This window comes from Neophocaena asiaeorientalis, unplaced genomic scaffold (assembly GCF_003031525.2).
Source record: "Neophocaena asiaeorientalis asiaeorientalis breed wild unplaced genomic scaffold, Neophocaena_asiaeorientalis_V1.1 scaffold198, whole genome shotgun sequence".
NCBI lineage: Eukaryota > Metazoa > Chordata > Mammalia > Artiodactyla > Phocoenidae > Neophocaena > Neophocaena asiaeorientalis.
The window spans coordinates 7,635,024-7,651,029 of record NW_020175221.1 but is presented as its reverse complement, the minus strand read 5'-3'; the positions used below and the strand labels follow the sequence as shown (position 1 = coordinate 7,651,029).

Here is a 16,006-nt window from a genome sequence, read left to right as displayed (position 1 = left end):
AGGGCCCCCGTACCCAAAAAAAAAAAAAAAAAAAAAAAAAAAAAAGGCACTTGGCATCTTCTAGGATTCAAAAGGAGTCCGGTGTGGCTGGAGCACTGCGAGAAGAGGGAGAGTGGAGAGGAGTTTGGAGGGTATCAAGGTCCAGATCACTTAGAGCTTTGTAGGCATGTTCAGAACTTCATACTTTAGGGGCAATGGGAGGCCAGCAAAGGGTTTATTCAGCCAAGCAACAGATATCTTTTCAAAAGATCATTCTTACAGTTGTAGAGCGAATGGATTAGAAAGGGGTAAGAAGGGGAGAGCCTAGTTTGAGATTATTAGTGATATAGGTGAAAGATGATGGTGATGTCTGTGTGATGGCTGAGGAGATGGAAAGGAGTGAATGGACTTGGAAGTATGAAGTTCTGCAAGATTTTAACCTTACTTATCTTCTATCTGCTCTCTCCTTTGGTGATCATCTTCATTCCCACATTGTTAACTATCACCTCTGTGTGAAAGACTCTAACCCTATGATCCTAATCCTGATGTGAGCCAGTTTCACATTTTCAAAGGAATGGTTACATTTCAGAAATGTAAATGGTTCCAGAGCCATAATGCTTCTGCCACTTACTATCAGTGTGATCTTGGACCAGTTATTTCACTTCCTCATGCCTCAGTTTCCTCATCTGTAAAACGGGGATAATGTATTACTTACCAAAGGATTTCTGTGAAGATTAAATGAGTCAGCAAACAAAAAACATCTGGGCAGTAGCTTGCACAGAGTAATCTATCAACATTAGTTCCACCAGCAGGACGCCACAATTTCTCTGTCCCCATCAGTCACAGGTGGAACTGCCTCCAGCACCCAGTCTAGCTCTTTCACCTAACACTTCCACTTCTGTTAATGGCACTAGCCAGAGATTCCTAACCACAGTCACATTTGACTCCTTGCTGTCAAGTAGAAACCTAAAATTAGCAATTGCTACCAAGTATATTTTCACTTTTATCTGCACATAAAGTGAAAGTTACAGCTTCTTTTATTCATTCATCAACAAATACAGTTGACCCTTGGACAACACAGTTTTGAACTGTACTGTGGGTTCACTTATAGAGATTTCTTTCAATAAATGTATTGGAAAGTTTTTTTGAAGATTTGCAACAATTAAAAAAATTTGCAGATGAACCATGTAGCCTAGAAATATCAAAAAAAAATTAAGAAAAAGTTAGGTATGTCATGAATGTATAAAATATATGTTAGATATACAAATACATGTAAAATGTATGTTAATTGGCTGTTTATGTTATCAGTAAGACTTCTGGCCAACAGTAGGCTGTTAGTAGTTAAGTTTTGGGGGAGTCAAAAGTTACAGGCAGATTTTCAGCTGCATGGAGGATTGGTACCCCGGTGTTGTTCAAGGGTCAACTATATTCACCAAATGCCTACTATGACAGTCAAGCAATTAGACTATGTACCTACTCAATTCTAATCTTTTGTCCTTCAGATACAATTTCTGCCTTTGGTTTACACAAAAATATATTTGAAGTTCCTTAACAATCTTGATGGAAAAGTCCTCTACATAATCAAGATGGAGTTTCAAAGACCCTCAGTAAGTGAAACAAATGAAACCACTAAAAAATTTCTAAGCATGTTTTACTATCTCAAAGTTACCGACCTTATCAATCCAATTATGGGTACAAAAAGGGTTCAAGAGCAGTGATATCAAAGCTTATGACTGAGGAAAATGGTACAAGCTACTCATCCCTGAGTTGACAGTAGCATTAGCTACAGCTGCCTATCCTCCAGTACTATGTCTTTGTACTTAGTGAATGTTACTGATATAGGTGGCATCTATTAATAGTGTATACCTTATTAGGTTTTGACTTTATCAAATATTAAAAAAGTGAAGTTGTTCCTTTTTGTGAAAATTCAATTACAACTGGTTTTGGAGCTCATTTTATCCACTGGGTCAAGAAAGTCTAAACTCTCTAGACATTAAGGACTGAAAGAGAGGATGAGGTGGGTACAAAGAGATTCACAACACAAAGTTGTAGATACTATAGACACAGACCATGCCCATAAGGCACATAATGATGTATACAACATGGATGATACCAAAGAATTTATTGTAAATGTAGTGGTAAATGCATTGAGAATAATCATCATTAAAAAGAAATTAGAAAATTACACGTTTAAAGTATGTGCTTTTTTCCACCACCTTTACGTTATGGCTAGTACCAACATTTTAAGTACTGAAATACTTAATGGGATGGTCCATTTTCACATAATTTCATGACTTTGTCTTCATCTTAATTTTTAAAGCAGTTGACCATGAATTTCAGTTTCAATTATTATTCTGTTTTTATCAATTCGGTAATGATCTGTAGAATCTTGTCATCTGGATGGAAGGAGAAAAAACTCCCATGAATAAATTCATCACTGGCTAATTTTCCAATATGTACACGTGTAAACCACAGATATACTTCATTAAAAGATTCTTTTAAATTAGAATACAGAATTAACATCAGCAATATTCACTCTAAAACTAGAGATGCCTCTATAATATAATTTGTTGCCCTACAAATATTATTTTAATTATCATTATAGTTATATTATACCTACTTTGATAAAAAGTAGGCAAAGGCCTGAAGAGATGATGTGATATAACTGTTGGTCCTTTATAAGGAATTATTTCCTTAAAACTTCTTTTAAGACAGAAGTTTCCTAACTTTTTCACCCGGCTCAAATATACTAAAGGCTTTTTGACTCTTCTATAAACTTCAGAACATGTCAGGATTCCAACAGTTTGGGCAAGGAATAAGGAACTCTTTATCTGTTTCTCCATGTTTAGTCCAAAGGAAACAAAGAAATTTAACTGGGAAGTGTTCTTGGAGAGGTGTCAATGGAAAAGTGACAGAACTCTCCACACAACAAAGGAATCAAACACCAATTAATCTGATGAATAGACCAATAGAGGCTACATTATTTGCTAGAGGTTTTAACAGCTGCTTCCACTTTCAAACAGTTGGTCTGATATTGTGACTTCCTAACTACTCTCTGGATAGTTGTAATTATCAGGGCTCCAAGACTGAAATTCTGTATCTTATTAGATACTTCAGTAAAAGAATGGTCTATGTTTCAATGATTGCAATGGAATTTTGATAACGGGGCCCATGGCCTGACACTCTGGTTCCTAGAGGCTACAGTGGCATTTAAAAAAAAAAAAAAAAAAAAAGGAAAGGAAAGGTCACCTGCTGCAAAGGGAACACGGCAGGTCTAGAAAGAACCATGATTTTTAGTTTGAGGAAGAGTAGAGTAAAAGAAAGTACAAGAGCAACTTCAGTTATTTCTTTTTCAACAGCTTGGTGTTATATCCCAACTTTTATTATTATAAAGTCCAGAAAGAGGACACTAATGTACCTTATCCTCCCCACTAAGTCAAAAATATATGCTTCATCAGAGGGCAAATTCTGCTTTCTCTTTTATGGCAAAGAGAAACACTGAAATCATTTTAAAATTCATTTTTCTTAATTTAAAAGTTGAGGTTCAACCTGTCCTTTATATAATGCAATTTTTTCTAAGGCTGAGTTGTAGTGCACAAATTTCCTCAAGAAAAGAGCTCATATCTCTTAATATGTCAAGACCCGATCTAAGTTTCCAGCAGTATAGGAAAACTAATACAGTTTAGCACTTATTCATTCACCTTCAGTTATGCAAATAAACACAGAGTGTGAGGCTTCAGGGCAGTAGCACTAGACCAGTAGCTCCCCACCTTGCCTAACTATGAGAATTAACTGGGATACTTGTTAAATATAATCACATTGAACAGTAAATCATTTCTTAACATCATTAAAAGCAGGAATACCAAACTGATGTGATGCAATGAGAGGAATATAGCACCAACTAAAAAATATTCTTTTCCTGAAAATCTGATTCTAATATCAGATTATATCTGTTATATCTCTAGATATATAGTTATATCAGTTATATCTCTAGATATAACTACCAGTTTATAGGAAATATAAGAAACAGAGAAACACATTAAATCAAAGCATGAAGATGCAACCACCCAAATCCTAAATGTCAGAAATTCTACCAGAAAAATAACCTAGTTTACTAAAAATTTTAAAATGGGGAGGGTAGTAGAGGGGAAGTATTACAGATTAAAAGAGATTACAAAATAATAACATGGCCATCGGCCTCTCCCACAGAGGAGATTCAGTATGCCTGGAGTAGGTCTTTGGACTTTGTATTTTTAACAACTGCCAGGATAATTCTGATTATTTGGCATGTTTGGGAAACACTATACCAGACTAAGTGGCAACTCAGGTGTCCACTGCAGATTTCTGTTGAAGGATAATGTACATATTTTATACAGACTAACAGCTCTGCATTTGGGAGAATGGTAGAGAAAACATGCTGGGAGCCTCAGAGAAAGTCCCTCTTTCTTATTTTTTAAAATAACTGTATCACTAGTTTACTAGTTTGTAAACTAGTAGCAAAATTACAAATGCTCAGTTTTATCATCCTTTTTCTGTGAAATGGCCAGAAGTTTAGAAGTGAAGCTTAGAAGAGGAAGGAGTAAACCAGAAGAATCTTAAGAGGATAACTAGATTGTGAATAATGAAGAACTGTCTGTGTCTGATGGAATTCAGCATAAAATAAATTTTATTAAAGCAATTTTTAATCACATGGAATTTAAGCCTCAATGAACTATAGTGTATGCCAGTGTTTAAAAGTATACTGTTTTCTACCTACATTATAATCAAACACTTACTTTCAAGGGACATCTTAGGATTCTCAAGCTTTTTTCTTAAAACAGAATCAATGAGAATTCTTAGCTGCTTGAAAATGACAGCTATCTTAACAGGTGCCTGTTGAGAGGAGATGACAAATTGAACAATGTTAATCCCAGGGAGTGAGAATGTGTTTAAATAAAATCAAAGTAAGCAAGTATACCTTACAATATGCTTTAGCACATCTTGACCTTAAAACGTTACGGGAAAAATATAAATAAATTACTTCCTGTAGCTAAGATACATAAACTTCAATTTCCTTATTAAGTAGCCATAAATTTGATATCTCTTTCCAAAATAAAGAAACCATTATTTCAATTGTTTGTTTTCTTCTCTTACTAGTTTTTAAAATGGAATTTTTTAAAAAAAGCTTTATTGAGGTATAATGTATAGATCATAAAAAATTCATTGTATACAATCCAATGATTTTTAGTTAATTTATAGAGTTGTGCAACCATCACCACAATCCAGTTATAGAACTCTACTACCACCTCAGCCTCTTTTGTGAGAACTGCACATATTTTTTTAAGTTGCCTTTAAAATTTACATCTCCAGTCTTAGACAAACAGCTATCATGGTATATCAGCAGAATGTATTAGATTTGCTTAAACTGGTTAATGTTGATGAGTTACAGAGAAATAAACTTATTGCTGGTAGCTGGTTGGTCTAATTTTTCCAGAGAAGAATGAAGAATGTGATAAATATGCATTTAAGCTATGAATCTGTGTCTCTTTACAGGTGGCACAATATAGCGGAAGGAGCATGAGTTTGAGGATCAGATAGTTCTAGGTTTAAACCTTGCTCTACCATTAACAATCCATGTAACCTAGGTAAGTTATTTAAATTCTCACTGAGCTTAAGTGCCTTATCTCTAGAAAGAAACTACAGAAATTATCTAAGAAGACTGTTAGGGTATTAAATTAGGGATAATCCATGTAAAGTTAACAACTACTGAAGTATACAATACATGGAAAATTATAATTATTACTGACAATAAATGAAATCTGTAATAGCAATATAATTTGATTTTCAAATTAAACAGATTTAAAACCATATAGGCAAGATAAAATAAGTAAGTCTTCTATTTTAAGTCAAATTATTGGAAGAAATTATGCAAACTCCAATAAAACTTTTTAAAAAACTACCTCAATGGTACTGGAAGTAGAAATTTTAATATAATCAATAAGATCAGTTGTAGCATGTACCTGAAAATAGATCCAGCCATCAACAGAGAGAAGACGTTCCCGGTGTTGAACTTCTATGTCACCACCAAAAAGTAAAACTGGAAAAGGGGTTATTAGGGTAGTTTCCCTCAAATATACTCGGGCATACCGTATCTGCATAAAAACAGAGAGGAAAAAAACACTTTAAAGCCTAAAAATATAAAAAATTCATTTATCTGTTTCATGTAAGCATTTTTCTATAATTTGCTACTATATATTTTAAATCAGGTTTCATAAAGCTACATGTCTACATTCTCTTATGTGCATAATTTGTCAATTTTATAATAATCACAGTCACCACCTGTGCATTTATACTATTAAGAGGATTTTAAACATTAATTGTAAGGCTGAATTATATACCTTGAACATAAATGAGACTGAACAAGCAATTTTATGCTAATACTGTTAAATAATTAATGCAACAATAAAATTATGATTAAGTTTCACAGTGTCTGGTTTCTAAAGCAAGGTTCAGCAATGGCCATTAGTCAGGAACTTGTTATGTTTTACACATTTAAGTTTGATGATATGCTGGGAGTTATTCAAGCCAATGCTTGAAATTATGGATCTTTATTAATTTAATGAGCTATGATTCAAAACGTTGACTGTTTTAATCGTAATCTACAAATATTTGCTATTAAATTATCTTAGGTTGCACTGTGACTCAAACTGTTGCCACATCATATATAGTTCTATCCCATCCCATATCTCCCTTATTTGGAAATGTGGAAAAAAGATGTGTTATATGTTTTTGTTGAGAAACCATGTACATCTTGATTTCAAATATAAACAAACATGAATAGCTCAATTTAAGAACCAAATACGATATCTGCTGGGCATCCTAATTTCTTATGACTGATTTCTAGAATAATGCCCTGAGTATTGGAATTTAAGAATGAGTACTTTACCTTTTCCTGGTATAAAAGCCATCCATAAGTTTGCAAATCTCGATTTACTGAGGATGGATGTACTTGTGCTTTGCCTTGGGCTGTCTCCACAATGCAAGCCAATTTTTCTGTAACATCAACTGATTTTGTATAGATTATCTTCCCCACATTGTCATACAGTCCAGCAGTAAGTACAGCTTTAAGAAGGGCAATTTCTTGGAAGGAAAGGGTCTGTGAGGCTCTGTTTCCTTCCAAGCCACTGGAAGTTGTAGATGATAAAAATCCTGCTGCCTTAACCAACTTTATTAACTCCTGCTTTACATCCTGGATTGGTTTGTTGAAAAGAGACAAGATCATAATTAAAATAGAGAAGGTGCCAACCAACCTTGTATTTTATATTACTGTTTCCTATCAAAATTGACAGGATGCCAAAAAGCTAAAAAGAGAATTACGACATGATCCAGCAATCTCACTCCTGGGCGTATTTCTGGAAAAAACAAAAACACTAACTCGAAAAGATACATGAACTGCAATGTTCATAGCAGCACCATTTACAATAGCCAAGATATGGAAAAAACCCAAATGTCCATCAATAGACGAATGGATAAAGAAGATGATGTATGTATATACAATGGAATATTACTCAACCGTAAAAAAAGAATGAATTTTTGCCATTTGCTACAACTTGGATGGACCTGGAGGGCATTATGCTTAGTGAAATATGTCAGACAGAGAAAGACAAATACTGTATGTTATCACTTATATGTGGAATCTAAAAAATAAAACTAGTGAATATAACACAAAAGAAATAGACTCACAGACATAGAGAACAAGCTAGTGGTTACCAGTGGGGAGAGGGAAGGAGGGAGGGGCAAGATAGGGATAGGGGACTAAGAGGTACAAACTACTATGTATAAAATAAGTAAGTTACAAGGATATATTGCCAGCACATGGAATACACCCTATATTTTATAATAACTATAAATGAACCATAATCTTTAAAATTTGTGAATCACTATGTGATACACCTGAAACTTATTAATACTGTAAATCAACTATACCTCAATTAAAAAAAAAAGCCTTTGTGGAAATTTGGCATGCTAAAATTTTTCACTTATAGCCTTATTATTATTTATTTTTTATTTTTTTATTTTTTTGCGGTATGTGGGCCTCTCACCGCTGTGGCCTCTCCCGTTGCAGAGCACAGGCTCCGGACGTGTAGGCTCAGCGGCCATGGCTCACGGGCCCAGCCGCTCCGCGGCACGTGGGATCTTCCCGGACCGGGGCATGAACCCCCGTTCCCTGCATTGGCAGGCGGACTCTCAACCACTAAGCCACCAGGGAAGCCCCTAGCCTTATTATAAATATGAATATTTGTTAAATATTTTCCTAGTCCATCATATTACTAAGTAAAGCCAGCAGCATAAAGTATATATCTTGGGCTTCCCTGGTAGCACAGTGGTTAAGAATCCACCTGCCAATGCAGGGGACACAGGTTCAAGCCCTGGTCCAGGAAGATACCCCATGCCACAGAGCAATGAAGCCCATTACACCACAACTACTGAGCCTGTGCTCTAGAGCTGCGAGCCACAAATACTGAGCCTGCATGCCACAACAATTGAAGCCCACGCTCCTAGAGCCTGTGCTCTGCAACAAGAGAGGCCATCGCAATGAGAAGCCCACACACCACAACAAAGAGGGGCCCCTGCTTGCTGCAACTAGAGAAAGCCTGTGCACAGCAACGAAGACCCAATGCAGCCAAAAACAAATAAATAATTTTGTTAAAAGTATATATTTTTGTGCATTAGTCTTTGTATAAATAATATTTTGTTAGTTTAGCAAACTGTTCATATTATGCATTTTATTAATATATCAGTTTATTTTCAAGTTTAGCACCAGCCAAAACTTGTGAAGAAATGTCTTAATATATTACTATTCCTCAAGTTCCATAAATATCTAATATTATAATAAAACTTTAGACGAAAGACGAAAAGACAGCCCTCAGAATGGGAGAAAATATTTGCAAACGAATCAACGGACCAAGGGTTAACCTCCAAAATATATAAACAGCTCATGCAGCTCAGTATTAAAAAAACAAACAACCCAATCCAAAAATGGGCAGAAGACCTAAATAGACATTTCTACAAAGAAGACATACAGATGGCCAAGAGGCACATGAAAAGCTGCTCAACATCACTAATTATTAGAGAAATGCAAATCAAAACTATAATGAGGTATCACTTCATACTGGTCAGAATGGCCATCATCAGAAAATCTACAAACAACAAATGCTGGAGAGGGTGTGGAGAAAAGGGAACCCTGTTGCACTGCTAGTGGGAATGTAAATTGATACAGCTACTATGGAGAACAGTAGGGAGGTTCCTTAAAAAACTAAAAATAGAATTATCATATGACCCAGCAATCCCACTACTGGGCATGTATCTGGAGAAAACTGTAATTCAGAAAGACACATGCACCCCGATGTTCATTGCAGCACTATTTACAATAGCCAGGTCATGGAAGCAACCTAAATGCCTATCGACAGACGAATGGATAAAGAAGATGTGGTACATATACACAATGGAATATTACTCAGCCACGAAAAGGAATGAAATTGGGTCATTTGTAGAGACGCGGAGGGACGTCTGTAAGACAGAGTGAAGTAAGTCAGAGAGAAAAACAAATATCGTATATTAACACATATATGTGGAATCTAGAAAAATGGTACAGATGAACCAGTTTGCAAGGCAGAAATAGAGACACAGATGGAGAGAACAGAAGTATGGACACCAAGGGGGGAAAGTGGAGGCGGGGGAGAATGGACTGGGAGACTGGGGTTGACATATATACACTAATATGTATACAATAGATGACTAATAAGAACCTGCTGTATTAAAAAAAATAAAATTCAAAAAAAATTTTAGTAAAAATAAAAATGAAATCCTGCCATTTGCAGCAGTGTGGATGGATCTAAAGAGTATTATGCTTAGTGAAATAAGGCAGACAGAGAAAGACACACATTGTATGATATCACTTACTTGTGGAATCTAAAATAAATGTATACAGCAAAACAGAAAGAGACTCACAGATACAGAGAACAAACAAGTGATTACCAGTGGAGGAAGGGAAAGGGGGAGGGGCAAAATAGAGATGTGGAATTAAGAGATATACACTAGTATGTATAAGACAGACAAGCAACTAGGATATATTGTACATCACAGGGAGTTATAGTCATTATTGTGTAATAATCTTTAATGGAGTATAAACTAAAAATACCAAATCACTATGCTGTATACCTAAAATGAATATTATGTTGTAAATCAACCGTACGTCAATTAAAACAAAATTAACAGTATGCCAAATTTTCAGTTAACTACAGCCCAAATTACATTAGGGAGGAAAAAAAAGATACTGGAAAGTCAAGGATTAAATGGAGTCATCTGATTCTATAACATCAACTGATTTTGTATAGATTATCTTCCCAAGACTTTAGATGTCATAAAATAAGAATGTCTAAAATGTGAGAGCAATAAAAATGTACCTGAACACATTTTCATTCAGTCTATTTACTTCCACAGTAGCTCTCCTTTCAACATTTTTATTCAATAAGGATGGTCACATAGAGAACACTAAGGAAGAATTACAGAGGACTCTGATCCTAGACTGCAAGAACCTTCTTCATTTGTCTCTGGGAAACATTTTAATTTCCCAAAGAACTCTGATAAAGTTTATTAATGGCAAAAATCTAAACTTGTTGCCTATAATCTTTTTCTACCTCTAGTAGTGCCAATCAACTAAAATACTACAGGGAGGATAAGCATTTTAAAGTAAACAGGATACAAGTGATTAAAAGGTGAAGTGTACATTTAGGATTTACTTTAGGCTTCTGGTTTGGGACTTAAGGGACTTTAAGTCCAGGAGAGGAAAGACCAAACAGACAGTTGCTGCCACACCACAAGGTTGGTAAAGAGATTGAAAACCTTGCAGCCCAGGGGAGGTGAAGAAAAGGCTCATAGAAGGAAGGGGGGTGGGAGGCAACTTGGAGGTTGGGAGGAAGTGGAGTGGAGATAAAGGAGTGTTGATTAGCTCTCCATATCTTGAACCCCAGTCAGCTGGCCCAGACATCTGTTTCTTCATTTTATCCCTTTTTCTGCTTCAAGGACAAAGTTTATTCCACTTAGCAAAGTCCCTGCTGTCATCTCAGCAGTTATTTTATTTTTATTTATTTTTTCTTGCATTCTTCAAGTCTACTGCATATCTGACATTATAGAAGTACACTGTTAGGCTAATCTAATAATCTAGTTTTTATTCATTAATTCAAAAATATTGACTAAGCACCTAATAGATACTTAGGTACTAGGTTCAGCAGTTATTTTAAATCACACACACAAAAACTGGTCAAATTGTATGGGAATAAAAATATTTTTTAACCTTTTAAAATATGAGCATAGAATAGGGGAATTATATGAGAGGTTATGGGAATTATGTGAGAGGTTATGAATACTTTTATAGCATGTCTGCACTAAACACCATTTCCCTTTAAATGCTGTACTAAACTTGAGACATATCAATCAAACAATGTGTGGACCTTGTGTGGATCACGATTTGAACTAGCTGTAAAGAAACATTTATGAGATAATCAGGGATATTTAAATATTGTATAGTTGATGATATTAAGGAATTATTTTTTAAGGCATGGTAATGTTAAAGAAAAAAATAGTCCTATACTTCAGAGATATATAACAATCTGACGCCTGGGATTTGCTTCAAAATAATCTAGAGGGCAGATAGTGGATTAACGGGAGTGTAAGTAAAACAAGGTTGAGCACGTGTTGATAATTATGGAAGTGGGAAATGAGTACCCAGGAGTTCCCTATACTATTTTGTATGTTTGAAAATTTCCATAATAATTAAAAATAACAGATGATTATCAGAGTAGAGAAAAACTATAGAATATCCCCAATTCAATTCCATTTTTTAAAATTAGAAACTGAGAATTAACCTTCCCCAAGCTGAGCTGCTGAATAGACAACTATCCTAATTCCCAAGCTACTGTTATTTCTATGAAATCATGTTGCATCTTTGATCATTTCCTGAATATATTAAGATTGTTACATACTATTTTGAATCACTGTGTAATACAGGTTAACTGCTGGGATAAACAAAACAAAAAAATCACAAATTTATTAATTCAGCAAATGTTTATTAAACCCTTACTATGTGTCAAGCACTATACTAGGCATTTCTTTTTCCAAATTAATCCTATTGACTATATGACCCTGAATTAAGATAGTTGCATTAAGACTTACCTCTAGGGTTAACAGTGATGTTCTATTAAGAAAGTTCCTCCGGCAATATGCTATTTCAGAACGATAGCCTCCTTCTTGCCGTGCTTTCTTCCATCTACATAAGTAAAATGACCAAATTTTAATATGTTTCCAAACTCTTTTTCAGATTACTAACCAAAGCTTTAATTACATTATAATCATATCAAACGAGTAAGTTTTAGGAACTAGCCAATTGTATGTAAGAATTTCAACTACAATACAGATATTTTTTGTTCATGTATAACAGTAAATTAATAACTTCAAATACAAGGTAATATACACATAATAATACAGAGTACATTGTTCGTAAATTTTAGGATTATAAAAATGTGAATCTTTAAAATAATTCAACTTGACAGATGCAGTAACTAAAAATAAATTTAAATCTTAAATGTATCCTTTTAATAAAAGTCAAAAATAAATTTTTTTAAAAAGTAAATACCCTCAGGTTTGACCTATTGACAAAACCCAGATTATTTATTTACCCCAGATATGCATTGTAGATCGTCAGATGGTCTGAATCTGCCATAGCCAAAGCTGATTTTGCAAGATCTGCTTCATCTTTTCGACCAATTGGTGTGGTAAAAGGAGACTTCTCTGTCATAACTGCAGCTAGTGTTGCCTATCCATAAATAACCCAAAAATGTATCATTAAATAGGTATATATTGAAAGCTGATTTGAAATAGAAAGCAAATCATAAAACAATTGCACTTTCAAGTTGCATGTTTCTTCTTTTCAATTTATTGTGTTCTATAATAGCTACATATTTTCATTTTAATTAGTTACTTTTAGTTTCATTTTATGGAATTTTAAACATTTATCACTTTACTTTTACACCATCTTTGTGGGTAGGGAAGTAATACCACCAGAATCAGAGATTTTTTTTTTTTGCGGTACGTGGGCCTCTCACTGCTGCGGCCTCTCCCGTTGCAGAGCACAGGCTCCAGATGCGCAGGCTCAGCGGCCATGGCCCACGGGCCCAGCTGCCCTGTGGCATGTGGGATCTTTCTGGACTGGGGCATGAACCCGTGTCCCCTGCATCAGCAGGTGGACTCCCAGCCACTGCGCCACCAGGGAAGCCCAAAATCAAAGATTTTAAAAAATGAATATTTGTGTGATTTATAGTCTGTCACACAGTTAAAAGAAATCCCTTAATCACAGCTCAGAGGCCTTGACTCCTAGTCTGAATTTCCATTGCCTGCAATGCTCTTTACATACTTCTTACATAATCTGGACTACATAACAACCCATTTGTTGTTGTTGCAGCTTTTCAGATCAACTCTCATGGCAGAGGATATTTCTTGGACTCAACACAATTCTGGTGAGTACCTATATCTGATACTAGAAAAAAAAGGACTAGAGTAAGTCATACTCTCTCCATTTCATTTTCAAACAGCCTTGATTTGTAGTCCCAGAAAAGGCCACAACTTGATATAGCTGGAAAGTTGGAATGGCAGAGCGTGCATATGAGCCAAGAGATTCAGACAGAGTCACAAAGTTTGTTAATTCTGAGATAATTTGAGAAAACAGAATTGCTGGTAATTGCTAGCTCAGAGGTAACTCAGAAAAAAAGGAAGTTTTGATTCTACTTATGTGTGGAGTTCAAAACGCTCTAAGAATCACTTACTATATATTCAATTAAGTAAATATTTCAAGTGGGATGTTTGATAGCGAAAGTCTAGACAAGCCAAAACCCTTTTACAAAATAGTACCTACAATACACTTAGTAAATGGATGATTTTCTTGTATATAAATATCAAAAATATTCAAAAATTCTCATTAAGCATTTATATTTCCTGGTTTTAATGTAAGTACAGACATTCTGTTTAGTTAAAAAAAATAAAAGTTAAAATTTGTTTCTAAACTTAATACTTCCCCAGCTAAAATGTTATTTACAGTGAAGAAGCAGCAGTGTTGTTTGTCTTACCACTGGATCAAGACAGCCAAAAATGGCACCAAAAATAAGCATCTTGCCAATTTTGACATTCACAGGCAAAGCTGCAAGGTGTTGGCCCAATGGAGTCAGTTTAGGCTCATTTAGTTCACAAGCTCCAATTTTTCGGAGTAAATTCATTGCATTGCTGATTACTTGAAGTTGAGGAGGATCTAAAGCTTTGGAGAGGAAATCTTCAGGAGAACCAAGATTACATTTCTGCAGATTGAAAAAGTGATAAATTAGTATGTGATCAGAAAGAATTAACAAAGAGATGGTCAAACTGGAACTAAATTTAAGTAAAATTTTAAGCAAAGAGGATAAATATCTGTGTCTATTAAGAGAGTAGGAAAGAGGATGAGATCTTCCAGTCCATATTTTTAGTTTCTTCATTTCTGATTTTTATAGAATCAAAAATCTGAGAACTGAAGGATATTATAGATCTTTCAGAGTAGGAAACCTTTGGTCTAGGCCAGGATTTCTCAAGTCCAGCTCTATTGTTATTTGGGGCCAGATAATTCTGTTTTAGGGGACCGTGCTGTTCACTGTAGAATGTTTAGCAGCATCCCTGGCCTTGACCCACTAGATGTCCATAGCATGGTCTCCCTCTTCCCCCAGTTCTGACAACCCAAAATGTTTCTTGACATTCCCGTTTTTCCCTGGTGAGCAATGTCGTCCCCAGTTAAGAACTACTGGCCTAGGTTATGAGTCTATATTTTCATCTATAAAGTATGAGTGCTTATGGCAGACTTAAAGCACAGTGGGTTTACTTATAAAAGATGGGGGAAGGGGGCATTTATTAAAGAGTAAATAAAATACTTGAAAATCTAGAGCAACAGAAGGTAAGATAAGTTTAAGTCTTCTTCCCACCCGCCCCGCCCAGAAAGGGGTGAAGAACAAAAAATTCATCTAAGTTCCTTTGGGATTACCATAATATGAAGACATAATTCCTCCAAAGGCACACGCAAGATTTCAGGAACAGCATAGTCCATAAAGCCTTCAAATCTGAAAAATAAAATAAAATAATACTAAATACATACTATCAGAAATGTCATACTGTATCGGTTTATGTTTTTAATTTCCGGGCCATGCCATACCTTTCTCTCGTGTACATTCGGAAACAGAAGCCACCTCTGACACGCCCAGCTCTCCCCTGGCGCTGCAGAGCACTTGCTTTGCTGACAAATGTCTCCACCAAAGAACTCATCTGACTGCTTTCATGGTACCTAGAGAAATGTTTTAGGAGAGAATATGTAGATAATTGACTGAAATCAAAATCTGAAAAAACTGGAAATATTTGACTCTAAAATTAAGTTGAAGATTAGAGTGCCACTTAATTATGCAATAAGAATTCTTTGAGAGTTTGAGAAATGCCACTGTGAACGTTACAATTCAACGCACCTTTCACAAGATACAGTTCAACCCTGAACACACCTCCTCTACAGGTACAATTAAAAAAATCAAGAGTTTATTTTGTACTGGATAGTCATACTCACTTCCAAATATTGCTCAAGTTTCCTAATATTAGGGACAGTGTATATAGATTACAATAGACTACTAAGGTGGTCTCCCTTATTTGCGAAATACAAACATTAAAACATTTATAAAGTAATAATCTTTCTGTTGAAGATTCAGTTAATCTATTATGTGCCAATTACTGTACTAGGCACTTTCAATTATGAAATTTTAATTTTTCCCATTTACATATGAGGAAACTGATGATTATAACTGATGGTCATATTACTAGCTCAAGATTATAGATCAGAGATTTATAATCCAACTCTTGATTCTAAAACTCATGCTTTTTTTTTTTGTAATCCCATAAATAATGCTTTTGTAAAACATTAAGTTATAAACTAATT

The 16,006-nt window shown here is 35.0% G+C and overlaps 1 protein-coding gene across 3 annotated transcripts in view; it reads right to left on the bottom strand.

Moving 5' to 3' along the window:
• Positions 1 to 2,082: 2,082 nt before the first annotated feature.
• The window catches only part of DHX29 (DExH-box helicase 29), a 48,167-nt gene continuing 34,243 nt past the window's right edge, over positions 2,083 to 16,006 (bottom strand). Inside the window, exons 19-27 of one of the 3 annotated variants that reach the window (XM_024765340.1) lie at positions 15,242 to 15,370; positions 15,074 to 15,149; positions 14,139 to 14,363; positions 12,696 to 12,832; positions 12,193 to 12,286; positions 6,905 to 7,207; positions 5,979 to 6,110; positions 4,755 to 4,851; positions 2,083 to 2,375 (exon numbers count right to left, since the gene is read on the bottom strand). In XM_024765340.1, the coding sequence (XP_024621108.1) occupies positions 2,329 to 2,375; positions 4,755 to 4,851; positions 5,979 to 6,110; positions 6,905 to 7,207; positions 12,193 to 12,286; positions 12,696 to 12,832; positions 14,139 to 14,363; positions 15,074 to 15,149; positions 15,242 to 15,370 (1,240 nt within the window). In that variant the 3' untranslated portion in view covers positions 2,083 to 2,328. The remainder of the gene's footprint in view (positions 2,376 to 4,754; positions 4,852 to 5,978; positions 6,111 to 6,904; positions 7,208 to 12,192; positions 12,287 to 12,695; positions 12,833 to 14,138; positions 14,364 to 15,073; positions 15,150 to 15,241; positions 15,371 to 16,006) is intronic. The other 2 variants (XM_024765342.1, XM_024765341.1) reach the window with 2 other exon arrangements.